The sequence below is a fragment of the Chiloscyllium punctatum genome, chromosome 22 (assembly GCF_047496795.1).
Source record: "Chiloscyllium punctatum isolate Juve2018m chromosome 22, sChiPun1.3, whole genome shotgun sequence".
Classification (NCBI taxonomy): Eukaryota; Metazoa; Chordata; class Chondrichthyes; order Orectolobiformes; family Hemiscylliidae; genus Chiloscyllium; species Chiloscyllium punctatum.
In genome coordinates this window covers 52,619,969-52,647,061 of record NC_092760.1, presented here as the reverse complement: position 1 = coordinate 52,647,061, position 27,093 = coordinate 52,619,969, and the positions used below count along the sequence as shown (strand labels likewise).

At 41.0% G+C, this 27,093-nt stretch overlaps 1 protein-coding gene across 12 annotated transcripts in view; it reads right to left on the bottom strand.

Moving 5' to 3' along the window:
* dennd2b (DENN domain containing 2B) overlaps positions 1-27,093 on the bottom strand; it is a 462,540-nt gene that overhangs the window by 87,047 nt on the left and 348,400 nt on the right. For all 12 annotated transcript variants that reach the window (XM_072592318.1, XM_072592325.1, XM_072592315.1 and 9 more), the window contains 5 exons: positions 19,592-19,688; positions 15,390-15,434; positions 14,969-15,153; positions 10,640-10,749; positions 9,702-9,771 (listed from right to left, as the gene is read on the bottom strand). In XM_072592318.1, coding sequence (XP_072448419.1) covers positions 9,702-9,771; positions 10,640-10,749; positions 14,969-15,153; positions 15,390-15,434; positions 19,592-19,688 — 507 coding nt within the window. The remainder of the gene's footprint in view (positions 1-9,701; positions 9,772-10,639; positions 10,750-14,968; positions 15,154-15,389; positions 15,435-19,591; positions 19,689-27,093) is intronic.

Below are 27,093 nucleotides of genomic sequence, written 5' to 3'. Positions count from 1 at the left end.
TGTTAAGGGTTTAAATGGAGAGGAATTTGTTAAGTTTATATAAGAAAATTTTCTGATGCAGTATGTGGATGTACCTATTAGAGAACATGCAAAACTTGACCTACTCTTGGGAAATAAGACAGGACAAGTGACGGAGGTGAGAGTGGGTGGGCACTTTGGGGCCAGCAACCATAATTCTATTAATTTTAAAATAGTGATGGAAAAGGATAGACCAGATCTAAAAGTGTCGTTCTAAATTGGAGGAAGGCTAATTTTCACAGTATTTCTCAATAAAGCTGACTGGGGTCAGATGTTTGCAGGTAAAGGGATGGCTGGAAAATGAGAAGCCTTTAGACATGAAGAGTCCAGAGACAGGATATCCTGTTAGGGTGAAAGGAAAGGCTGTTAGGTATAGGGAATGGTGGATGACCTAAGAAGACAGGATAGATTAGAACATAGAACGATACAGTGCAGAACAGGCCCTTTGGCCCTCGATGTTGCACTGACCTGTGAGCTCATCCCCCTACACTATCCCATCACCATCCATGTGCTTATCCAAGGATTGTTTAAAGCTGAGTTAGCTACATTGGCAGGCAGGGAGTGCATGCCCTTATCACAGGGTGAAAGCGAGGACTACAGAAGCTGGAGATCAGAGTCAAGATTAGAGTGGTGCTGGAAAGGCACAGCAGGTCAGGCAGCATCCGAGCAGGAAAAATCAATATTTCGGGCAAAAGCCCTTCATCAGGAGTGAGGCAGGGAGCCTCCGGGGTGGAGAGATAAATGGGAGGGGCGTGGGGCTGGGGAGAAGGTAGCTAAGAGTACAATAGGCGGATGGAGGTGGGGATGAAGGTGATAGCTCAGAGAGGAGGGTGGAATGGATAAGTGGGAAGGAAGATTGGCAGGTGGGACAGGTCATGAGGATGGTGCTGAGCTGGCAGCTTGGAACTGGGTAAGGTGGGGGGGAGGGGAAATGAGGAAACTGGTGAAGTCCACATTGATGCCCTGGTGTTGAAGTGTTCCGAAATGGAAGATGAGGCATTCTTCCTCCAGGCTTTGGGTGGTGAGGGAGTGGCGATGGAGGTGGCCCAGGACCTGCATGTCCTCGGCAGAGTGGGAGAGAGAGTTGAAATGTTCGGCCTCAGGACGGTGAGGTTGATTGGTGCGGGTGTCCCGGAGATGTTCCCTAAAGCGATCTGCAGAAAGGCGTCCAGTCTCCCCAATGTAAAAGAGACCGCATCTGCAGCAACGGATACAATAAATTACACTGGTGGATGTGCAGGTGAAACTTTGATGGATGTGGAAGGCTCCTTTAGGGCTTTGGATGGAGGTGAGGGAGGAGGTGTGGGCGCAGGCTGTGCAATTCCTGCAGTGGCAGGGGTAGGTGCCAGGAAGGGCGGGTTGTTGGGGGGCATGCTCTGAGTAAAGAACATGCCTCTGACAACTGTCTTAAATCCATCACCCCTCAATTTGTAGTTATGCCCCCTCGTACAAGCTGATGTTATCATCCTAGGAAAAAGACTTTCACTGTCTACCGTACCTAACCCTCTGATCACCTTGCATTACTATACCAAATCCCCTCTTCACCGTTTTCTTTCCAATGAAAACAGAACCAAGTTTCTCAGGTTCTCTCATAAGAGCTTCCCTCCAGACCAGGCAACATCCTGGTAAATCTCCTCTGCACCTTTTCCAATGCTTCCACATCCTTCCTGTAATGGGGCAACCAGAACCTAACACAATATTCCAAGTGTGGCTGCACTAGCGATTTATATAGTTGCAGCATGAAAAGTGGATAAACCCTCAGGACCTGATCAGGTGTACCCTAGAAATCTGTGGAAAGCGAAGGAAGTGTTTGCTGGGCCCCTTGCTGAGATATTTGCATCATCGATGGTCACAAGTGAGATGCTGGAAGACTGGAGGTTGGCTAACGTGCTGCCACTATTTAAGAAAGGTAGTAAGGAAATGCCAGGGAACTATAGACCAGTGAGCCTGACCTAGGTGGTGGGCAAGTTGTTGGAGGGAATCCGGAGGGATAGAGTGTACATGTATTTGGAAAGGCAAGCACTGATTAGGGATAGTCAACATGGCTTCGTGCGTGGGAAATCATGTCTCATGAACTTGATTGAGTTTTTTGAAGAAGTAACAAAGAGGATTGATGAGGGCAGAGAGGGAGAGGTGATCTATATGGACTTCAGTAAGGCATTCGTCAAGATTCCCCATGGGAGACTGGTTAGCAAGGTTAGATCTCATGGAATATAGGGGGAACTAGCATTTGGATACAGAACTGGCTCATAGGTAGAAGACAGAGAGTCATGGTGGAGGGTTGCTTTACAGACTGGAGGCCTGTGACCAGAGCTCTGCCACAAGGATCGGTGCTGGGTCCACTACTTTTTGTCATTTTCTCAATGATTTGGATGTGAGCATAAGAGGTAGACTTAGTAAGTTTGCAGATGACATAAAATTGGAGGTGTAACGGACAGCGAAGGAGGTTACCTCAGAGTACAACGGGATCTTGATCAGATGGGCTAATGGGCTGAGAAGTGGCAGATGAAGTTTAATTCAGATAAATGCGAGGTGCCGCATTTTGAGAAAGCAAGTCTTAGCAGGACTTATACACTTAATGGTAAGGTCCTAGGGAGCATTGCTGAACAAAGAGACCTTGGAGTGCAGGTTTATAGCTTCTTGAAAGTAGAGTCACAGGTAGATAGGATAGTGAAGGCGGCATTTGGTATGCTTTCCTTAAGTTCCTGTATGGAGTACAGGAGTTGGGAGGTCATGTTGCTGCTGTACAGGACATTGGTTCGGCCACTTTTTGAAATATTGCATGCAATTCCGATCTCCTTCCTATCGGAAAGATGTTGTGATACTTGAAAGGGTTCCAAAAAGATTTACAAGGATGTTGCCAAGGTTGGAGGATTTGAGCTATAGGGAGAGGCTGAACAGGCTGGGGCTGTTTTCCCTGGAGCGTCGGAGGCTGAGAGGTGACCTTATAGAGGTTTATTAAATCATGACGAGCATGGATAAGATAAACAGACAAAGTCTTTTCTCTGGGGCAGGGGTGTCCAGTACTAGAGGACATAGATTTAAGGGTGAGTGGGGAAAGACATAAAAGAGGCAACTTTTTCACTCAGAGGGTGGTCCATGTATGGAACGAGCTGCCAGAGGAAGTGGTGGAGGCTGGTACAATTGCAACATTTAACAGGCATCGGGATGAGTATATGAATAGGAAGGGTTTAGAGGGATATGGGCCGGGTGCTGGCAAGTGGGACTTGATTAGGTTGGGATATCTGTTCGGCATGGACGAGTTGGTCCAAAGGGATCGTTTCCATGCTGTACATCTCTGTGACTCGATATGGGGATTACCAAGGAAAAAGTAGGGCCCGCCAAGGACCACAGTAGTACCTTGTGTGTGGAGCTGGCTGATGTAGGTCGGGTTCTAAGTGAATTGTTGTACAGGCGTTCACTAGTGAGAGGGATGATGTGAAGATTGACATCAGGGAGATGGACTGGATTATGCTTAAAAAGATTAACATAGAGAGGGGGGGGGGGTTCTGAATGGTCTGGCTGGTTGAACAGTAGATACATATCTAGGGGCTGGATGAAATGCATCTCAGGCTGTTGAGTGAGCCAAGGGAGGAAATAACAAGTATGCTGGCCATAATTTTCAATATCTCTCTGACCACAGGAGAGGAGTCAGAGGACTGTAGGGCAGCCAATATGGAACTGTTATTGAAGGAGGGAGCAAGAGATAAACCAGAAACTTACAGGCCAGTTGGCCTATATTCAGTGGTGGGAAAAATATTGGAAACAATTTTGTAGGACAGAAGTAATTAACATTGGGAGAGGCAGGGATTAATGCAGAACAGTCAGCATGGTTGTGTTAAGAGGATCACAACTGACCAAAGAGGTAACCAGGTGTGTAGATGAAGGCAATGCATTTGATGTCATCTATTTGGACTTCAGCAAGGCTTCTGATAAGGTCCCACATAAGAACCATGGTCTGCAATTCCAAGTAAATTGGATCCAGAGTAGGCTGAGTGTGAGCCTTATCTGCAGTTCTGGAATCGACAACATAGGAAAGGTGTGATTGCACTAGAAATGATGCAGAGGAGATTTACCAGAATGATACCTGAGTTGGAGAGATTGTGTTACGAAGTGAGATTGGATAGACTGGGGTTGTTTTCACTGGAGCAGAGGAGTCTGAGGTGGGAACAGGCTTGAGATGCATAAACTTATGATGGGTGTAGATACTAAGAAGTTTTTCTACTTGATGGAGGGATTACCGACCAGAGGCATAGATTTAAGGTAAGAGGCAGGAGGATTAGAGAGGATGTGAGGACTTTGTTTTCATCTAGAGGGTGATGGAAATCATGAACTCACCTCATGAGCATGGTAGAGGCAGAAACCCTTATAGCATTCAAGAAATATTTAGGTGTACACTTGCAAATGCCAAGGCAATGGGCCAAGTGCTGGAAAAGAGGATTAGAATTGTTTGGCGGCCGTTTTTGACAGGCATAGACCTGGTGGGCTGAAGGGCCTTTTACTGTGCTGCAGACCTCTGACTCTCTAATGTCAAGCAATGAGAAGTTTGGGGTCAGGTTTGCAGATTACATGTAGGCATTTTGCAAAGCAATCATGCAGTCTGCCCCAAGGTCTCTCTAGTGTAGGGATGACCATATTGTAAGCAGAAAATACACTGAATTAGATTAAGAGAAGAACAAATAAATTGCTGATTCATCTGCAGAAATATTTGGGGCATTGGGCAATGAGGGGGGAGGAGGTAAAAGAACAAGTTTTACATCTCTGAGGATGGCTCTAATTGGAAAAACAGATTAGTGCAGTTATTAGCTCAGGCAAGGATTTATATCAATTGACTGGAAATTGCTGCAATCAATCCAAGGAAGGATCCATATAGTTTGACAGACTATTGCTAGTTTAATGCCAAAGTACACTGCTTACTGATTCAATGCCTGGACTATGAAGTGAAAGATTCTATCGTGTAGGATAGAGTCCTGCATGACCATTGGAGATACATTATGGAACAATCAAAGCAACGCAAGAAATTTTAATCCCTTCTTATCCATAAATATATGAACACACTGTCTGAAATACCCCCCTGTCTACTTAAACTGCAGATGTTTGGCATTTCTATGTCATTGATTTAGAGCAAAACATCAGTTAAATAATTTTTCTTTTGCTTCAGATACAGAAAATACACCCCAGTATATTGTTGTGCAGTCTTCTCCAAAGTTTGCTGCTACATTTTTGGTAGCACATAATTACAAACATAATAGCTAGGATTTTGTGGTCAGTGGTGAAGCATAGTGATAGTTTTAAATGTAAGACAGCTGCCTACGTGACAGCTTGGGCTGCAGTGAGAACTTGCTCTCCCACTTGCAACATGAATCCTTTGAAGAGGTGAGTGGAAAGGCCTAGTAACAAAGGGTGCACATCCTGTGAAGCCATATCCCCTGTGACATCACAAACTCAAGATATGACATTTGAGGTCTGTTTTAATCACTAGCTATGTTGCTAAGTGACATGCTCGAAACTTAATATTTAAAACTGCTTCCAAATGGGGCCAGACGCACAGTTGATATCATGACAAATTAAAATGGACTTCAAACAGAATGTTTGTCAGTCAGAAAATAATTGGCTTAATCTTGATATTGCTATTGTACCTCTAGTCCAGACTGAGATCCCCAGCTCATCCTCTTGGAGCAGAGTTAGTAACAAAGCCAAACTTTTCACATTTTATGGATGGAAATTCGGGTATTGTGGCAGTGGAGAAAAAGGAAATTGTGGAAGACCACAGACCACAAAGTCGAAGTATTATGTTTGTAGTTGTGTGCTACCAAAAATGTAGGAGCAAACCTTGGAAAGGATGCACAGCCATTATATTTTCTGTGTCTGAAGTGAAAAAAAATTAATTTACTAACTTTTGCTCAAAATCAACAACACAAAAATGCCAACTATCTGCATTTTAAGCAGACTGGGGTATTCGAACAAAGTGCTCATACATTTATGAATCAGAAGGGATTAAAATTTCCTGCATTGCTTTAATTGCTGCATAACGTATCTCCATTAGTCACACAAGACTGTATCCTAGACAGTAGAATCTTTCACTTCCTAGTCCAGCTATTCAGATCATCTAGATTGTTATAATCCCTAAACACCACAGCCATCTATCAGTGGATGGAGTACATTTTTTGCCTGCCTATCCTTCACTTACTCTCACTTTTGGACAAGTGGACAGTGGGAGTCTCTCTTCCCTGGACATTTACATTCCCTATTTGAGCAAATTATTGGACAGATTTGAATATGAGCATTACAATGGCATATTTAAGCAGCAATTATTCTGAGAGATATACAGGGACCTTATGCATTAGCTCAGTATTTTAGAAGCATTCACTTTCTCAGCTAGATAATACTTAGTTCTAATCACAACCACCTTTCAATGATAATGTTCTAAATTCAAGTCACCCTCCAGGGTTTGAGCACAAAGAGAAAGGCTGATATTCTAGTACCATACTGAGGGAATGCTGCACTGTCAGAGGCGCTGTCTTTCAGATGAGAAATTACACACAAGCCTCGTCTGCTTGCTCGGGTAGATGTAAGAGGTCATGGTCTTTTTTCCAAAGAAGAGTAACAAAATTAATCCTGGTGTCTGAGCCAATACTTTACCCTCAAACAGCACCATGAAAAAAATTTTCTGGTCATTATCACATTGCTGTTTATGGAAATGAGCCATCAAATTCAACAATTTTAAACAACACTAGCAAACTCGCAGTATTGCTAGAAATCCCAGACAAATCCTGCAGGAATCAACGAATAACTAACCTATAAATAGTGGATAATCCCTTTGAATAGTGGTGCCCTTCCAACTGCTGAACAAATGCTTGGGTCTCCAACTTTAAGAGACAGTATTGCATGGAGCAACATGGTTGAAAATGGCAGCATTATATTACAAACTGCATGCAATGGGGCATGCTCCTAATGCTGATACGAATATCCTCTCAATAAATGGTGCCAGGTAAATGTTGTCACAGATATCAATGCATAGTGGGGATGCTATTTGATACTTTCCAAAGAGAATCAGATACAAACTAAACAATCTACTACTTCATTAATTCATTTTGTATCTCTTTAAATTTCCATAATGGTTTTTGTGGGTGACTACTAATCTTAACTACCACCTTAATAAATTAGTTCACAGAATGTGGGCACTGGATAGTATGGCAGCTTTTATTGCCCATTCCTAATTATCCTGAGATGATGGCAGTAAACCACTTTCTTCAATCACCTTCCTCAGTCCACATGGATTTTTGTGTTTTGTTGTAGTGTTGTTGCTACTGAGTTATTATGCCAAGGATTGGTAAGAGTCAACCACATGATGGAGTTACATACAAACCAGATTAGGTAAGGACAGTGGCTTTCCTTCTTAAAAGGAAGTTAGTAAACCAGTTGTTTTTTTCCCCCAAAATTACAATAGATTTGTGGTGGTGATTGCCAATATTTGTTTTCTATTTTAAATTTACTTAAATCAACTGAATTTAAACTTCCCAGATACCATTGTAGGATTTGAACTTATGTCTCAGTTTATTCCAGGTCTCCAAATTGCTGATACAATAGCATAAACTATTATGGTCGCATACGTATTGACAAATTGTTTGATTGCTAGCCTATATGGATGTCTACATCTGATCATTTAATTGAGACAGATATACATATCTATTTTATTTTAATATTATTAAGATCAGTTCTGTGAGAGCAAGGTTTACAAAAAAAACACAGGTTTTCAGATGTATTTGCTCCTGTTCTACAGACTCTTTATTTTGTCACTGACTGTCACATCAATATTTTCATCATCCAACTGGCCTTACGAATTCTAAACTTTAAGCTTGAAGAAAATCCTATATTCCTGAGCAAAACTAACAGATGATGCTAATGTGACTGCAAACCAAAATCAATCAGTTATGAAATTGCGTGAGTAGTGTTTTGTTTGCTGACCACCTAAGCTGTAAGTTTAATACAGGGCCAGTCACTCAGCAGTCATGTATAACACCAAATGGAACCACATGCAATCTTACCCACCTAACAATGTTTTCTCAAGGCACAGCTTCTGTGAAATTACTGAACAATATGCTAATTAGATAAATGTAAAATATAATGCAATGCCTTCCACTTTTTAAAACACACAGATTTGATCAGTGCTATTTGCCAAGATATCTATATGGTGTCCACTTATTGGGATTCATTAAAACAGTGGACATATTGCTTGCTTCACCAGTATTGTCAGTTGAAGATTACACAATGAGTTTTTGGTTTAAAGACACAAGTATCCAAAATATGAATTTTCAATGCTATTGCAACAACTCTTAATTTCAGACTTGCAAAGATGAAGGAGGAATGTTGGGACCTCAAAGAGAAGATAGATGCAAAATGCTTGGGTTGGGCCACTTTCTTTAAGTGTAAGATTGTGCAAGCTCCTTCATTCAGAATATTAGTACTAGATGTCAATTTTTGACTGCACTTGCAGGAGACTTCGAAGACAAGAACCGAAATTTCCAGGAGTAGAAGAACCACAAGTAGGAGAACACCCTTACCATGGCCAGCAGCAGGAACCAAGACTAAATTTTACAGGTAGCAGCCAAGTAAGAATTGGGCACACATCCAACAGCAACTGCCCTATTCAGAGGCCAGAAGCTCAGCAGCCTCAGGAGCACCACTAGCAGTAATAGCCATATTACGGATAGGTGAGTGGGCCAACACTAGGTGGAAAACCCTCTTCAGAGAGTTAAAAGCAAGACTGTGAAGGAAGGAAATCCCTCCATGGAAACATGGGTTGCAAGAGCTGTCTTCACTCCCAGCAGCCCTCATTTTACTCACAAAACCCCTTCCTGCTGGGAGGCCGGTTCCCTTAAGGTAGGGGTGGAGAAGTGGGGTCTAACTTGGACAGGGGAGGGATAGAGAAGTCATGGGAGCAATTCTCCTATGTCAAGATGTCAATAGCACACTGTCCACTGAACCAGAAATTGGCAGTAGCAGAGTTCTAGGGAAATTATTTGGTAATTTCTGAAGTCAGTCTGAAGACATTTTCAGACAGGCTCAGGGACTGTAAAGCTGCCCATCAAAACTTGTACTTTCCCAGATAATCACTGTCCACATATGCCGGCCAGGAATTCCAAAGGATCCTGGCGCACAACAGCTTTTGACATAAGTAGATCCAGTTCATCATTTCCAACCCAAACAAATTTGAAAATGGAATTTGGGTATTAACAAACCACTTGGCTGGATTTTAATGCTACTCACCCAAACTCCACAATGAAATCTCGTGTTTTCTTCTTTCATGGATCCCCACTTCCTTCTTACATGATCCCCTCCCCGAACCTTTTCCTTTCCCACACTTGTCTCAACAGCCATTTGTAGTCATTATCTACACAACTGCACACTGGCCAAAAGCCACTTCCCATTCATGGATTGATCACTCTGGGTGAGGAATAAAGCACTTCTTATTATAATGAGGCAGCAGCTTAAAATAAGTATCACCTCAAGCTGCTACTGGGTAGGTCAGAAAAATAAAATTCCTCCATACGATATCCTAGAGAATCAGGGAAAGAAAGGGATATAATTAAAATAGTTAGTGTTACATCTTACACTTTGATTGAGGGGACAGTTTAGCTTGTATGTGGGAAAGAAAGCCTCATTAGGAGATGCATACTCACTAATAATCGCCTGCAATAACCAAACCGCCGACTACCATCTTCCCCAGTAAGCATGAATGAGAAGGTTTCACTGTAACAGATGATTGTTGTAAGTTACTCAAAAGCAAGACCAATTAAAAACTAACAGAGAGAGTTCTCCTTAAATAAATGTTGACAGATGAAATGCTTTTCATTTTCACCAAGACATCCACTGCAGTCAATTTCTACTAATCGTTTAAACGACAAGATTCCGCACTGAACCATCCAAATTGACATTCTGTAATAATGGACTGACCAATAAATCAATTAAAATATCACTTGAAGGTCTGTTCACTTGAACTGCTCTGGTTTTATTTTGGTGAAGGTGACTTTTACTTTTATTAAGGACTGTTGTACGTGAAAGCGTTTCACCAGGTTATGCTGCTTTTATAACCAGGCATTGGCAGCTATAAACATTCCACACAACAACACCTGCTCGGCCTCTACTGGTGACCATGGAGCTTCCCATCATGAATTTAATTCCAGTGAAAGTGGGAAGACGGCAGGATTTGGGCATGCCACCTCCCTTCTAATTAAGTGGCCCTACTGCTTCTCAATGCACAATCCTCCAAGTGCAGAAGATTCTGGCTACAATTTTTGGTGGAAGGGGTTAACAATGTTCCTCATTTTTAAATAAAACAAATAACTGCAGATGCTGGAGATGTGAAACAAAAACAGAAATTATTGGCAAAACTTAGCAGCTCGTTCCAATGAAGAGTTAACTCTGCTTTCTTCTCACAGATGCTAACAGACCTGCTGAATTTCACCAACAATACATGTTTTGTTCCTCATTTTTAGTTCATTCAAATCCAACATAAACTGTCAATAAAACACTGTTGCATCTTTCATAAACATTTATAATTGCATACCAAAATACCATGTGTCCTGAACTGATTAAAGACAACCATCTTCTTCTTTACCTGGTAAAATCCGATACTGGGCTCCAGTCCTTGGCATCTGGAAAGCAGAATTGTGGGATTGCTTTCAATCGTTCTTCTGCTTCACGAACTTGCTTTGTCGGCCTTTCTAGCTGTGGGGGAGAAGCAAAATCAAGTTACATAATATTGATATTGTGAACATTTCTCATACTAACATTGTCAAACCTTTAATACTAGATTATGTAACAGCACATAACATAACAACGCCAAACCTTACCATAGTCAGGCCTTAGCCTATTGTTCAATGGAACAACACAGGATATTAAAATGCTCAAGATATCATTGTTAGACTGTGTCAGTATCTACAATTTGAATCCATAAAAATGCAATAGTATGTACTGTAACATGGTCAGATTTCAACAATTTCAATGCAACAGCATGGTGCAAAACAATCCAGGCTGAATCATTTCAGAAGGACTTGTTCTTTATTTCTTTAGTTATATCCAGTACTGAGGCCATGATCATTTCTTGCAAACTTTGACAATTACTTTGCATAACAACAATCTGCGTCATGTTTTAATTATAACAATTACTTTCAAATCTGTTTCAAAAATTAGTTTAAAACTTAAATATTTAAATTGCAGAGCAATCAATCATTTAATTTTTAATTTGTAATAATATATTAGAAAGTACTTGGCCACTTAAGCTTCTATAGTATCCAGTGTTTTGTGTTTTTTTGTCATAAATTGACACAAATCGATATTATTTATTCTAAACATTTCACTAATCCACATAACCCCAACTACATAATACAGAAATTCATGAAGGGTTCACAGAAAGTAAATAAGGATAAACCTTTCTCACTGATAGGAGGGGCAATGACTGGAAGACACTTTTTAAAGAGAGCTATCAAAAACAACCAGAAAGGAACCAAGGAATGTCTATTTTATAGGCACTGAATTATGATGATCTGGAATATATTGGCTGAAAGAATGGGAGAAGTAAATTTAATGGTAATGTCCAAAAGCAAGTAAATGCAGAGCAATGAGAAAGGGCAGGGACATCTAACAAATTGAATAACTCTTCGAAAGAGCTACTAAAGAATGATACATATTAGATATCAAAGTATAGATAAACCATGCAATCATTGTAGTTAGACAATCCTAATTCTTTATGCAGAACATTGCGGCTGCCCATTTTGTTGGTAGCAAACTACCCTTAAACATCCAAAGTACATGCCGTGAGCTCTCATGTTTGAACAGTGCTTGAAATGTGCCAGACATCATATTATTCATGTTTTTGCTTGTCTAGGGTACACACCTGAAACAAGCATTTGGCACACAGAGAATGTAAATTTGATTCCTGCTCTGGTTAAAGCACCTTAGCTGAGAAGATTGGGTAAAGTAGATGGACTGTGTTTTGCACGCACACTGCATGGATATAATGCAATTGCAACCACTGGCAAGTTAGCTGGTTTATTTTGTATTATTATTGTTGATTTGCTATCATGATGGATTTGCTGAAATAAGACCATAAGACGTAGAAGTGGAAGGAAGGCCATTTGGCCCATCGAGTCCACTCCACCATTTAATCATGGCTGATGGGCATTTCGACTCCACTTAGCTCCCTGTATCCCTTAATTCCTTGCAAGAACAAGAATTTATCAATCTCTGCCTTGAAGACATTTAATGTCCCGGCCTCCACTGTACTCCAGGGCAATGAATTCCCCAGGCCCACCACTCTCTGGCTGAAGAAATGTCTCCTCATTTCCATTCTAAATTGACCGCCTCTAATTCTAAGGCAGTGCCCATGGGTTCTAATCTCCCCGTCTAACAGAAACAACTTTCCAGCATCCACCCTTTCCAAGCCATGTATTATCGTATAAGTTTCTATTAGATCTTCCCTCAACCTTCTAAACTCTAATGAATACCATCTCAGGATCCTCAGCCATTCATCATATGTTAGGCCTACCATTCCAGGGATCATCCGTGTGAATCTCCACTGGCCACGCTCCAGTGCCAGTATGTCCTTCCTGAGGTGTGGGGCCCAAAATTGGACACAATATTCTAAATGGAGTTTAACTAGAGTGTTATAAAGTCTCAGAAGCACATCGCTGCTTTTATATTCCAATCCTCGAGATAAATGACAACATTACATTCTCTTTCTTAATCATGATTCAACTTGCAAGTTAACCTTTAGAGAATCCTGGACTAGTACTCCAGTTTTATTAATTTTTCTCACCATTTAGAAAATAGTCTATGCCTGTATTCTTTTTTCCAAAGTGCAAGACCTTGCATTTGTTCACATTGAATTTTATCAGCCATTTTCTGGACCACTCTCCTAAACTGTCTAAATCTGCAGCCTCCCCACATCCTCAATACTACCTGCCTGTCCAACTAACTTTGTATCATCAGCAAACTTCCCCAGAATGCCCCCGGTCCCTTCATCCAGATCATTAATATACAAGGTGAACAGCTACGGCCCCAACACTGAACCCTGTGGGACATCACTTGTCCCTGGTTGCCAATGTTTTGTTTTTTTTTGCTGATAAGGGTTTGGGTGCAGATATTTTGGGTTTGCAACGATATTGGCCTTTATTGCATGGGTGATGGGAGTATACAAGTCGAAACATTTTACTGTACAGTGCATTTGGCAAGAACTCAATTAAAGAATACGGTTTGTAGTTTTGGATAGCTTATTTAAGGAGGGATATATTTGCATTGGAAAGAACTTCAGAGAAGCTTCACTGGGGTTGATTGAAGGGAGTTTCTTATATGGATACATTAAACAAATTGGTTGAACTGAAGAAAGTTTAGGAGCACGAGAGGTAATTTTATTGAAATAGAAGATTCTGAGGGTGCTTGACAGGGTGGATGCTAAGAGGCAGTTTTCTCTTGTGGTGAAACTAGAATTAGAGGGCACAGTCTCACAATAAAAGGATTTCATATTTACAACAGAAACACTGAGGAATTTCTTTGCTCAGTCGGCCACTAATCCTTTGTGTTGTCTTTCCAGATGAAGGCTGCATCAATGAATATATACAAGGCTAAATTACACTTGATCTACAGTGAAATCAAGGGTTACAGTATATCAGTGTAGTAGACTTAAGGCACAATCAGATCAAACAGGTTTCTAGTAAAGGGTGGAGCAGGTTTGAGGGGCCAAATACCATGTGCCTTCTCCAACTTTTTATGATCTTATTTGTTACAATATGCTACTTTTGGCTGGTATCTTGCTATATGATGAACGATTTTGGATATTTCTGGCATATTGTGGTGAGTTATGTTGGATACTACTTGAGTTCGGTTATTCTCAAAATTGGATGTCATATTCCAACATGAATTCAAATTATCTAAAGGAAGAGTGATTTTAAGGCTTCTTAAAAGGTTTTGATTGGAAATTGCAGAGGAATGAGTATAGTAGTAGCACTGGGATTCAGCTCAATTTGCCTACTGTGTACGCTGTGACCTTTCCCATTCTACATCTGCTACTGAAAACGTCATGGCTGTGCATTTTTGTGGGGAATCAATTCATTGTTATCTTTGGCCAAATATCTGCTTAATCAACCTAACACTGATGGACAATTCTTTCTTTTTCTCGATAAGGCTCCAATCTAGCAAAAACAGATTGCACATTTGTCAATGCATACACTTTTTTAAAAGAAATACTGTTAAGTCTTTTGTTATAGTGAATCCAGATACTTATGTTTCAAGTAACCCAGTCATATTTTTTACACACTCAAATACATTTTCAATCACAATGCAAGAAGCATTACATATTTTTGCAAATTTCAAGCTCAGAAACAGACCTTCTAAAGAATCAGAGCCAAATGCACAGTGTTGGACCACTACATACAGACAATTAATGAAAATGAGCAGTTTTTTCTTGTTGTTATTTACAGCTTTAACTTATACCAGTTATTTTCCCACTATCCTTTCTTGATTTTTGATTCGTTGTCTGTATTAACAGGCTGACTTTGTTCTCATTATTGTTTGTTTCTTATTTTCCTTTTTCACTATTTTATTGCCACGCTCACTGAGCCAAACTGAAATTGTGGTTCACACTTGACAGAGACAAGCAGCAGCAAGATCAGCAATGATAGCCATTTATGTGGAGAAAAGATTACTGGTTTCATAGTTTCACAATCAGGGTTCCTATTAAATACAAAAATTCATGTGGGTGAAACAAAACTAATTATCTGAAGGCAGATTAAGTTCATATAGGAAATTAAATATTAAGAGGATACTTGCAAAAAAATTTGGTTTACCATTTTGTTTGGTTTACCATTTTCTGTGATTTTAAAGACTGACATTTCCACATTGATTGATTATCTTGAACACTGGACTGTCTTTTCTAAATTAAAGCATTCACCTTTGGAAACTGATAGGATACTTCAGGGATGTATGTGTTCTTTGAAGGTTTTTTCTTCAGCGATATCACCACAAAATATTCAAAGAGTTCCCGCTCTTGCCACTCGATGAGTTCTCGTTCTAATGTGCGGTAACTGGGAGCTTTCTTTAGGACTGACTGAATATGGACCAAACGTTGGGTATGAGCTGGAAAACAAAAGAAAATCCCAATACAGTTCAAGGTGTTTTCACAGTAAACAAAGATAGTCTTGGAATTAAACATAATTAGTTATCTTAGGCATTAACCTGCAGTTTATAGATTTCGTTCTTTGCTCCAAGGTCTATCAACTATTGCATGCAGCACCAGATCACACAAAGTTCTGGTTTACACAGGTATAAAGGTAGCAGCATGCACTTTCATTCAAGACAGCCTGGCCTCTCACCTTTAAACCTGTCATCCGAGTCGCTCTCACTCTCACTGTTCTCATCTGTGGAAGAGATGAAGAAGCTGAGTGAAGATTCCAGCAAAGCAAAGTAAAACAAAACTTAGTTCAGGAAAGTTGAGAAAATATAGACTAAACAGTCTTTGCTCCTGCAAAAGCTGTTGGAAGTTTAGCTTCTTTGAAAAAAAAAGAAATTTCACAGTAGAATTTTGTGTTAATTCAGTAGCGTGTAAGGCAGTAGGTTAGTTTACCTCTTACTCAGCCTCATGGTTAACAATCCAAAGAATTTTAAAGAATTTTAGCTTCTGTGTTTCAAAATATTCTTTGTCAAAATAATGATAGTTGATGTCAGCAGGGAAACATGGCAGAAGTGACACAAACACCAATGCCATGAGGGGGTGACGGCTGTCTTCATGCTGTCAGGCTCAGTGATTACTTACAATCTGACAGACCGCCACGATTGTGCCTCCTAATTGCTGCATGGCAAGTTCTTAATTCTGGACATGCAATTTGAATTGATCAAGAGAGGTGCAATTTCTTAGTCAATTCCAACCTCAGTTGCCATCTCACAAGAAGGCTGTGAAGTTTTACAATTTTTCTGCTGCTGACTTGACCACAGAAACCAGGTCAGAATAAGTTGGCCGGTGGTCCTTTTGCTGATTGATAACATGTTACATAGAGCAGCTCCGCAAGCTCTCAAAGTAGTAAATATAGACCTATATATTCTGCAGGAGAAAAGCTGAAGAGGACAATATCAGACAGGAGGGTCACTTTTCATTCACTCTCTCACATTCTCATTCAAATGGGCACAATGGAAAATCCTGGATTTATAGTTTTGGTCTAATTTTCAAGTCCTTGCATTCCTTCTCCACTCTAACAATAAGCTTCTCACTCTAGAAATTTCATTATTCACAGTCCCTCATTTAGCACAGCAGTCCTGCCCTCCCTAATCAGATCTCTCCACCCTCGTGACTTTAAAAGCGATCTGAAACACTTTTCTTCCACTCTGCATTGCATTTTCCAACCTCCCTTCTATATTGAAGCATTCCCCTCTGATTCACCCACCATTATTATGCAGTCTTTAATGTAACACACTTTGAGATATATCCCTACATAAAGAGTATTGTAAGGTTGAGAATTATTGCCAATTGTACTGCACAACTGTCCTGTTCACTCTAACCCTGCGTGTCAGTGTCCACTTGTTTTATTAAATTATTCCAGAATATTGCAAATTAAAATAATGGTAAACAATCATTGAAATTGATCATTGAAGTGTTTATAATTAATGGATGGGAATCACATAAATACAAGGGCCCTAATGTTTGCTCCAAGGTAGGGTATGCAAGTCATGAGGTTGTGGGATGTCAGAGTGAGGAATGGGTGGAGCAATGTCCACTGACACTGGACACGGATCAGCAAACAGCATTAATAATGACATCATAACAACTACTCTTGGGAAATGTTAATATACAGCAACTGTATGTGCTTGAACAGAATTTTTCAAGTCTCACTGACTCAAGTAGCCTATTTATGTAAAAAAAAAGTTAAGAGGTCTGGGGAATTAAATAACTTCACAGCCTGATATTTCTACAGATCTTACATACCCTGCATGATCATTTATCAATTTGTACTGGTTACATTGTTAATAACCAGACTAATCCCCTCAAAAGATAAGATGATAGCCTAGACCCTAACCTTTTGTTATTTTAAAGGTAAGTGTAAGGTGTTGCATTCCAAATGCAATTTGGTTGGTCAAACTATTGGACTTTAAGCAAAACCCACCATTTTTACACTAAACTTAAAATTCAGACAACATAATAAAAGAAGAATTGAATTCACCGTAACTCTATCAAAATTCTTAACAACATTTATACTTGGGATATATACTGTATATACTCTAGTAATAGTTGAATTTTTTTGACTTTTTTTAAGGTTAAATTTATGGGGTTGACTATTACATGGATACTATTATTGAGGGGCTGAAATTAATGCCTGTGAAAATTTATACTGTATCATTAGCAGACGTCCAACTGATCTCTAAACAAATAAAGAAAAAAGAATGAAATATGGTAATTCTGAAAACCTGGAGCGGCACGCAACAGGCAGGGGACTGGAAGACCAGGAGCAGAGCGGAACAGCCAGCAGACTGGAAAGTTGGAGCGGTACACGACCAGCACACTGACTCATAAACATTGATCTGTTATCTGTGAAGAACTAGGGTCGACTTTTACACAAGATATTTAGAAAATTCCAGATTATTTGGCCAAACATAGGGTGTCAACTTTTACATGAGGTCGACTATTACTTGAGTACGTACTATAAACACAAGTAAATTAGCTGTTCCAATAGAGTAACATTTTCAAACACACCATTGGCTAAAGCAAATTCAGTAAAATAGATTGTCTCACATGCAACTCCAGCAGCAGGAAAAGAACCCCAGCTTTTAGCTGTAGCAGAGAGAGGAAGAAGAGCTCCCACATCGAGCTTCAAGATCCCAGCACTTGCAGAAAGCTAAAACTAAAAATCCTAGTTCTGTGAGAGCTTGACCACACCCATTCAAATGGCTTCTAATGTTCCAACCTTTAAAAAAACCCAAGGCCTCACAGGCTGTTTACTCTACTGGCTTTGAACAGATTGCTCTCCACTTGACTCAACTGTTCTTCATAAAAAAAACACAACAAATACACCTTTTAAAGCTATAGTATCATCACCATATTTCAAAAATACTATTTATGATTTTCAGACCAATTCTTTGGTTTCGAAGAGTTTGCTTTATGATTGGTGACAGGGTGACATTGGCATTCCTGTTCATCTCATCCATATAGAGGGCAACGGTCCAAAAGGACATGTGGGACTTATCAAGTGAGGAATAACACTTGAAAATCGAGACTAGGCAATTCTTGCTTACAACTGCCTGACAGCCATCGATGCAACAGTGTTGGCACTGAATTAGGTCTGAAGCATAGCAGTTCTTTGAGCTTCCTCATCATTTGTTCAAAAAGCTTCAAATGTAAGGAAAATTTAACTTAAATAAAGCTTGTCAGATTGTAATTAGAAACCTACATTTCTTCTTTAAGCAATGCAATTCTAAAGCAAATCAAAGAAATAATAGAGGAAAATTAACTTAACTCTGGTATTTGTTACTTTCAACTGGGTCAATATGGACAAGGTTAAAGACCCCAGCAACTATTTTGTTTGTTTACACTCATTCACTAAACAATTCTTTGCCTCAGACAGCTCTATCATCTTTATGGCATGTTACGTACATTTAGTTACAGAAGGCCTCAAACATATAACATAAGTCAGCTGGTATCTCTGCAGTCTAAGGAAAATCAACACAATTCCCACCCTGGGAACAAAGCAAGAATACTTAATTTTTTAAACAGCTCTCAACACACACAATAGCAAAAATATGATTTTGGTTCTTCAAACAGTATTTGTGAATAAAAATATCATTTAACAATGTTTATAGTTTTGGATTGCTGAGTAATTGGCACCTGGTTGAAGAATAAATTAGAAATGCTTATCTTTTAATTTTCATTTTTATGCATTTTTTCCCCTGCTAAGCTGTAATGTGATCCCTAGGCCAATATTCTTTTGCTAATCCACTAACGTTTTTCCTTGTGGCCTGTCCAGTTTTGCACTGAAAATATTTAAGTATATAAATGGTAATTACAGTGATTTTTAAGAAGCGTTTTACCAATTATTTTAAATTTCGAATGGGATTAGAACTGTAGATGAAAATCAATCTCAAAATGCTTTCCTGTCATGGGTTCTGTTGGACCAAGGTGAATACCTACTTATATGGTTGAGAGATCATTACAAATGGGCTGCCATTTGGGTTTGAAAATACAGAAATACAGAATGGCAGCCTAAAATACAGAAGGATGAAAAGAGAAATGTGGGACAATTAACTGAGAATTCAAGCTTTCCAACAATTCATGACTGGTATTTGCAAAGTAGACCACAATTACTTCTCAAAATAATGGCCTGAGAGAAATGGGGGAAAGTTGTTCTCTTACAGAAAAACCCTTGAGGATTTCTTAACTGAGAGGGCTGCGCATCGTCCTGTGCCAAGTAGTGGATGATTTAACTGTTTTAAATGTTTGGCGTTCATGTCCTCTTATTTTTATTGGAGGAGTAAAAGGAAGGTGATTTGGATAAAGTACCCAAACCATGCTGGCAACTGCATATTTCCTTACCTCGCAGGGATGCATTTTCAAAATTTGATAGCGACAATTTCTTCAGCCTTTTCTTCCCTCTTTTTGCACTATAGATGCCATTAATTTTCCGGACAAGCTACAAGTTAAAGAACATGTTGAAAGATTTTAAGTAGTTCATTCAAGTTAGTTTCTGTCAAGTGTCAGTATATTATTCATATTTGCTAATTAGCGGAACTTAAATTCGATTTGTTAAATAAAGGACTAGACTCAGTACTGAGCGCAAGAATTTATTTGATTGTCATAAATACCCATCTGGTCCATCAGTATTCTTCAAGCAAAGAAGTCTGCTGTCATTACCTGGTCTGTCCTACATGTCACTCCAGGTCCACTATATAGGTCACTCTCAACTGCCCTTTGAAATGGTCATGCAAGCCGCTCAGTTACACCAAGCTTCTATAGAAATGTCTAGTCAGAATACAACCTGACAGACTACCTGCCTTCAATGTAACCACTGAGAATGACAAAGCCAAACACTGTCATGTCAACTAAGCAAAAGCCTTCCCCAACCTGGAGACTTGTGGCAAAGCTAAGAGAGCTGCCATTCTGTTATACTAAATGGGATAGATTCAGATCACTAGATTAGAGCGGTGCTGGAAAAGCAGCATCCGAGGAGCAGGAAAATCGACGTTTCGGACAAAAGCCCTTCATCGGGAATAGAGGCAGGGTGCCTGCAGAGTGGAGAGATAAATGAGAGGGAGGTGCGGCTGGGGAGAAAGTAGCATAGAGTACTTTAGGTGAATGGGGGTGGGGGTGGGTGTGGAGGTGAGAGGTCAGAGAGGAGGGTGGGGAAAGGTAGCAAAGAATACAATGGGTGAATAGGGGTGGGGATGAAGGTGACAGGTCAGGGAGGAGGGTGGAGTGGATAGGTGGAAAGGAAGATAGGCAGGTAGGACAGGTCATGAGGGCAGTGCTGAGCTGGAAGGTTGGAGCTGGGTGAGGTAGGGGAAGGGGAAATGAAGAAGCTGGTGAAATCCATATTGATGCCCAGTTGATCAGATGATCAGAGGAATAGATAGAGTAGGCAGTCAGGAACTTTTTCCCCAGGTACAACAGAGTTTTACAAGGGGACATAAATTTAAGGTGAAGGGTGGAAGATATAGGGGGGATATCAGGGATAGGTTCTTTACCCAGAGAGTGGTGGGGGCATGGAATGCACTGCCTGTGGGAGTGGCAGAGTCAGAATCATTGGTGACCTTTAAGCAGCAATTGGATAGGTACATGGATGGGTGCTGAAGCTAGGATAAATGCTCGGCACAACATCGTGGGCCGAAGGGCCTGTTCTGTGCTGTATTGTTCTATGTTCTATGATGCCCTGGGGTTGAAGTGTTCTGAGGTGGAAGATGAGGCGTTCTTCCTCTAGGCATTGGGTGGTGAGGGAGCGGTGGTGGAGAAGGCCCAGGACCTCCATGTCCTCGGCAGAGTGGGAGGGGGAGTTGAAATGTTGGGCCACAGGGCGGTGGGGTTGATTACCTGCACATCCACCAATATCACTTATTGTATCTGTTGCTCCCGATGCGATCTCCTCTACATTGGGGAGATTGGATGCCTCCTAGCAGAGCGCTTTAGGGAACATCTCTGGGACACCCACACCAATCAACCACACCGCCCTGTGACCCAACATTTCAACTCCCCCTCCCACTCTGCCGAGGACATGGAGGTCCTGGGCGTCCTTCACTGCTGCTCCCTCACCACCTGACACCTGGAGGAAGAACGCCTCATCTTCCGCCTCGGAACACTTCAACCCCAGGGCATCAATGTGGATTTCACCAGTTTCCTCATTTCCCCTTCCCCCACCTCACCCCAGCTCCAACCTTCCAACTCAGCACCGCCCTCATGACCTGTCCTGTCTATCTTCCTTTCCACCTATCCACTCCACCCTCCTCTCTGACCTATCACCTTCATCCCCACCCCCATTCACCCATTGTATTCTTTGCTACCTTTCCCCACCCTCCTCTCTGACCTCTCACCTCCACACGCACCCCCATTCACCTAAAGTACTCTATGCTACTTTCTCCCCAGCCCCACCTCCCTCTCATTTATCTCTCCACTCTGCAGGCACCCTGCCTCTATTCCTGATGAAGGCTTTTGTCCGAAACATCAGTTTTCCTGCTCCTCGGATGCTGCCTGACCTGCTGTGCTTTTCCAGCACCACTCTAATCTAGACTCTGGTTTCCAACATCTGCAGTCCTTGTTTTTACCTAGATTCAGTTCACATTTGGCAATTCAAAACAGGGGCATCCAGAATGGAAGAATTGTATTCAACAATCTACAACCTCATAGCTGGTAAGACCTCTCAACCAGGGTTGGAGGGTTTGAGCTACAGGGAGAGGCTGAATAGGCTGGGGCTGTTTTCCCTGTAGCTTCGGAAGGTGAGAGATGACCTTATAGAGGTTTATAAAATCATTAGGTGCATGGATAAAGTCTTTTCCCTGGGGTGGGGGAGTCCAGAACTAAACGGCGTAGGTTTAAGATGACAGGGAAAGATTTAAAAGGGACTTAACGGGCAACGTTTTCACGCAGAGGGTGGTGCATGTATGGAATGAGCTGCCAAAGAAGTGACAGAGGTTGGTACAATTACAACATTTAAAAGGCAACTGGATGGGTTTATGAAAAGGAAGGGTTTGAGGGATATGGGCCAAGTGCTGGCAAATGGGACTAAAATTGGAGGTGTACTGGACAGCGAAGGTTACCTCAAATTACAGCGGGATCTTAATCTGATGGGCCAATGGGCTGAGAAGTGGCAGATGGACAAAGTTTGAGAGAAGATTTGTAGCTCGGGTGCTTATTGTTGTGATTCTGTTCGCTGAGCTGGGAATTTGTGTTGCAGATGTTTCGACCCCTGTCTAGGTGACATCCTCAGTGCTTGGGAGCCTCCTGTGAAGCACTTCTGTGATCTTTCCTACGGCATTTATAGTGATTTGTATCTGTCGCTTCCGGTTGTCAGTTCCAGTTGTCCATCGTAGTGGTCGGTATATTGGGTCCAGATCGATGTGGTTATTGATTGAATCTGTGGATGAGTGCCATGCCTCTAGGAATTCCCTGGCTGTTCTGTTTGGCTTGTCTATAATAGTAGTGTTGTCCCAGTTTTTCCCTGGAGCGTCGGAGGCTGAGGGGTGACATTAATGAGGTTTATAAAATCATGAGGGGCATGGATAGGATAAATAGACAAAGTCTTTCCCCTGGGGTAGGGAAGTCCAGAATTAGAGGGCATAGGTTTAGGTTGAGAGGGGAAAGATATAAAAAAAAAGAGACCTCAGGGGCAACTTCTTAATGCAGAGGGTGGTACGTGTGTGGAATGAGCTGTCAGAGGAAGTGGTGGAGGCTGGTACAATTGCAACTTTTAAAAGGCATCTGGATGTGTATATGAATAGGAGGGGTTTGGAGGGATATGGACCAGGTGCTGACAGGTAGGACTAAATTAGATTGAGATATCTGGTCAGCATGGACGAGTTGGACCAAAGGGTCTGTTTCCGTGCTGTACACCTCTATGACTTTATAACTGCATCATGCCAGGGGATCACCTTTGTTTCAACTAGGAATGCAGGCCGCCAGCCAGGTATCAGCAGAACCAGGCAAATCTTAAAAATGAGGTGTCAACCTCCAGGTAGCATTTGACCAATTAGAAAATCAGGTCGTCGCAGTAAAATGTAAGACAATGGGAATCAGGAAACTCTCGTCACTGACTGAGTCATAATCAGCCAGAAAAGATGATGACCATGGTTGTTGAAGACAAATTAACTGAGCCGTAAGATGTCACAGCAGGAGTTGCTCAGTGAGTGTTCTAAGCCCTTTTCATCTTCAGCCACTTCATCAAAGACTTTCTCTCTATCATAAGGTCAAAGTGGGGTGCTTGCTGATGACTGCACAATGTTCAATACCATTCACAGCTCCTCAGTCCATACCCATGTACAGCATGACTTGAGGCTTATCATTAAAGCTCAGACCAACAAATATTGTGAATGTTTGTGCCAAATATATACCAGGCAATGACCACTGCCAAAATGAGTAACTCTAGCCATATCACTTGATGTTCAATAGCACTACTATTGTAGAATCTCCTAGCATCAACATCCTGGAGGCTAACATTGACCAGAAACATAAATGGATAAGTTGTACACATATAATGGCTGTAAGAGAAGGTCAGAGACTACAGATTCTGCAGCAAGTAACTTGTCTCCTGACTCCCCCAATGCCTATCCACCATCTACAAAGCACAAGTCAGCAGTGTGATGAGACACTCCCCATTTGCCACGATGAATGAAGCTCCAACAACATTCAAAAAGCTTGACACGATCCAGGACAAAACAATCCATTTGATCAGCACTACATCTACCGCTTTCAACATTCTCTCCTTCCAGCACTACTTAGTCAAGACAGAACACAGTTTCACCAGGATCTTCTCAAGGATAACTACAACCTTGCCAGCAATACTCACACCACAAGAACCAGTAGAAGCAAAAGAGTTAATGTACAGGTCGTTCTGCCATAACGCACGTTTCGTTAATATGAATTTTCTATAATGCAATTAACGAATTGGGAGCATTGTTTCTAATGTGTGAACTTTTAAAACATGTTTTGGCTATAATGTGATGACAACACCAACATTTTAAAGTGCTGCTTCAAAAGCGTTATTTTTCTATAACACAGAGTTGCACAAGAATGCAACCATTGCATTATTGAAGAACTACCTGTACAGGGCAGATATGATCTAACTGAATGGCAGAAAAGGCTTGAAGACTCAAAGACTATTCACTCACCTAATACAACTTGCAAGCAAGGCTTTAAAATAGCAGCCAGTACTCCCATCCCAAACATGGGGGAGGGAAGGATGATATGCAAATTGGGGCCAGTTCGTGAACTTGACGGAGAAATGAACAAAGCTTGCAGAGTTCTTCCTTGTCCCAGTTTCTGAAGATATTTCGTGGCATGAAAAATAGTCATTTAAAGAATCACTGGAGGATGCTCAGAACAAAACCCTGCTTTCGGCTTCTTTAGAAAAGACTTTGTCAGGCCAACAGGAGATTGCAGTTCAATCTGCCACTGCACTCCCATACTTCCTCCGAACACCATCTAACCACTCCTCTCCCAACAGGTTCTGCTGGCCGAACTGTCCAGATGCATCTCCACTCTCCACTGCACTGCACTAGTGAGCCAGCGAACTGGATCAGTTGAATTCATGCATGGCTCATGGGTAACTGGTTCAGTCCTTCAGCATATCTCATAGATGAATCATTAATATCATGCCCATGTTGGGTCAATTAGAAGTTCACCCCAAATCTGTGCATTGACCATCCTTTGATTTAGTAAGAATTTTTGGCGAATATTTAAAGTATAACATAAGAGTTCAGAGATTCTTGTAGCTTGAGACATCTCTGTAGGGGCTTGAATACAGAAGATGTTTGCACCTTTCAGCCCCATTTCCTATCACTATCAGAAATATAGGGCAAGGCACATAGGTCCATATATTAAACAATCATTGCCTCAACAGTAAAAAGCTTTGGTTTAGCAAACTGGTTAACATAGCATTTTATTTTTATTAGAGGAGCAAAAGGATATAGATTTGTTTATGGAAAAGTTGACATGGTTTCTCAGGACTTGGTTTGATACCAAAACTAATCATGCATTGCTTTGAAATCAATGCTATGGAGATGTTCTGGGCAGCCATTGATGTGTGGCAAGCTCTCAAGCACTTCCAACATTGCACTGATCTCGCTCTTGATTACCAGAGTAATCAGATACTTTCAGGTAGTTTGTCATGGAGTTGACAGGAGAACACTTAACTGTGTTTTGCAAACTTATGCTCGGCAATGATTCTCTGGAATTTGGTTGCTCAGTAACTTTGGTAGAGTCAGACTACCTCCTTTCCTGGTGAATTGGACCAGTCTCATGTATATACTTGGTTTTCTTGATTCACAAAGGAATCTTATACTGTGCTTTTCAAGCTCTTGGAACGGCTACTGGGAAAGTACAGCATCCAGACAATGCGTGTAAAGGAGGTGGAGGAGCGCATTCCTCTTTGAGATTTAAAAATTCTTTCCACCCAGTAGCTCCAGGCTATGTAATTGATTATCTTTCTTTTCAAACATCAGCCAACTGCAACATCAAAATACTGAGGCTGCTGGAAACTGGAACAAAACGCCAAACACTGCAAATATTCAGCACAGCAGGCAGCATCTTTGGAGGGAAAAGAAAGTTAACACTTCTGGCTGATTACCTATCAGCAGAACTGGGAAAAGCTTTAAGCAGTGAAGCTAGGAGCGAGGAGCAGGAGCTGGGTGGGGTAGAAGTGTAGAGAAAGGTAGCAAAAGAAGAATGAAATCTCTGAAAGGATGAAAGACAAGTGATTAATTAAATTATACAAGAGTTGGTTGTGCAGAGTCAAAGAGAGTGGTAATAAGAGACGTACATCTGGTTGACATGGACCAGTTGGGCCAAATGACCTGTTTCCATGCTGTATGACCAATTAACTCTATAAAAGAAATACATGTCCAGGAGGTGAGAGTTGCAGAAGGATGAATGGCTGCCATCTGAAAGCAACAAAGAGTGAAATTGGAATCTACAAAGAGAAAGGAATCAAAATGAGTTGAGTCTGAAATTGGTGGATCTTGGAAGGCTATAGAGTGCTTAATTGAAGGACAAGGTGTTGTTCCTCCAGGTTATGTTACGTTCCATTCAAATATTGCTCTCGCGCTCTGCTCTTTAGTTAATCGATATGCCTTTCCAGTACATTTTTTGACGCAAACAAGTAGTATCCCAACCACCGCCCACATTGCAGAGGTGTTACTCTGCTCGTCATTTAATTAAGGACAGTGACAGGCTTCAATACATGGACAGCTTTGGCCATTGGGCAGGAAACAGTAAATTGGGATAAAGGATTCTTTTTCAGATTGGTGACCTGTGACTAATAAGGTTCCACAGGGATCAGCGCTGGGGCCACAACCTTTTACAATATATATATAAACACTTTACAGCAAGGAAATGAACGTACTGCAGTCAAATTTGCAGATGACACAAAAATAGTTGGAAAAGCAGGTTGCAAGAGAAACACAAACAATTTACAAAGGGATACTGATAGGTTAAGTAGGTGTGCAAAAAAATTGGCAAATAGAGTAAGTGTGGGAAAATGTGAAGTGATTTATTTTGGAAGGGAGAACAAAAACACAGAAATATATAAATGGAGAAAAATTACAGAAAGTTGCAACACAAAAGGTGTTAGGGGATTATTTGCATTAAACACAGAAAACTAACACACCATTAGTCTGGAAGACTAATGGAATGTTAGCCCTTATTTCCAGGGATTGGAATACAGAGTAGGGAAGTCTTACTGAAACTGTACAAAGGTGCTGGTGAGACGACATTTGGGGTATTGTGAGCAATTTTGATCACCTTATTTACAAAAAGACATTATTTCATTGGAGGCAGTTCAGATAAGGTTCACTAGGATGATCCCAGTAAAGAGATTGTCTTATGAGCAAAGGCTA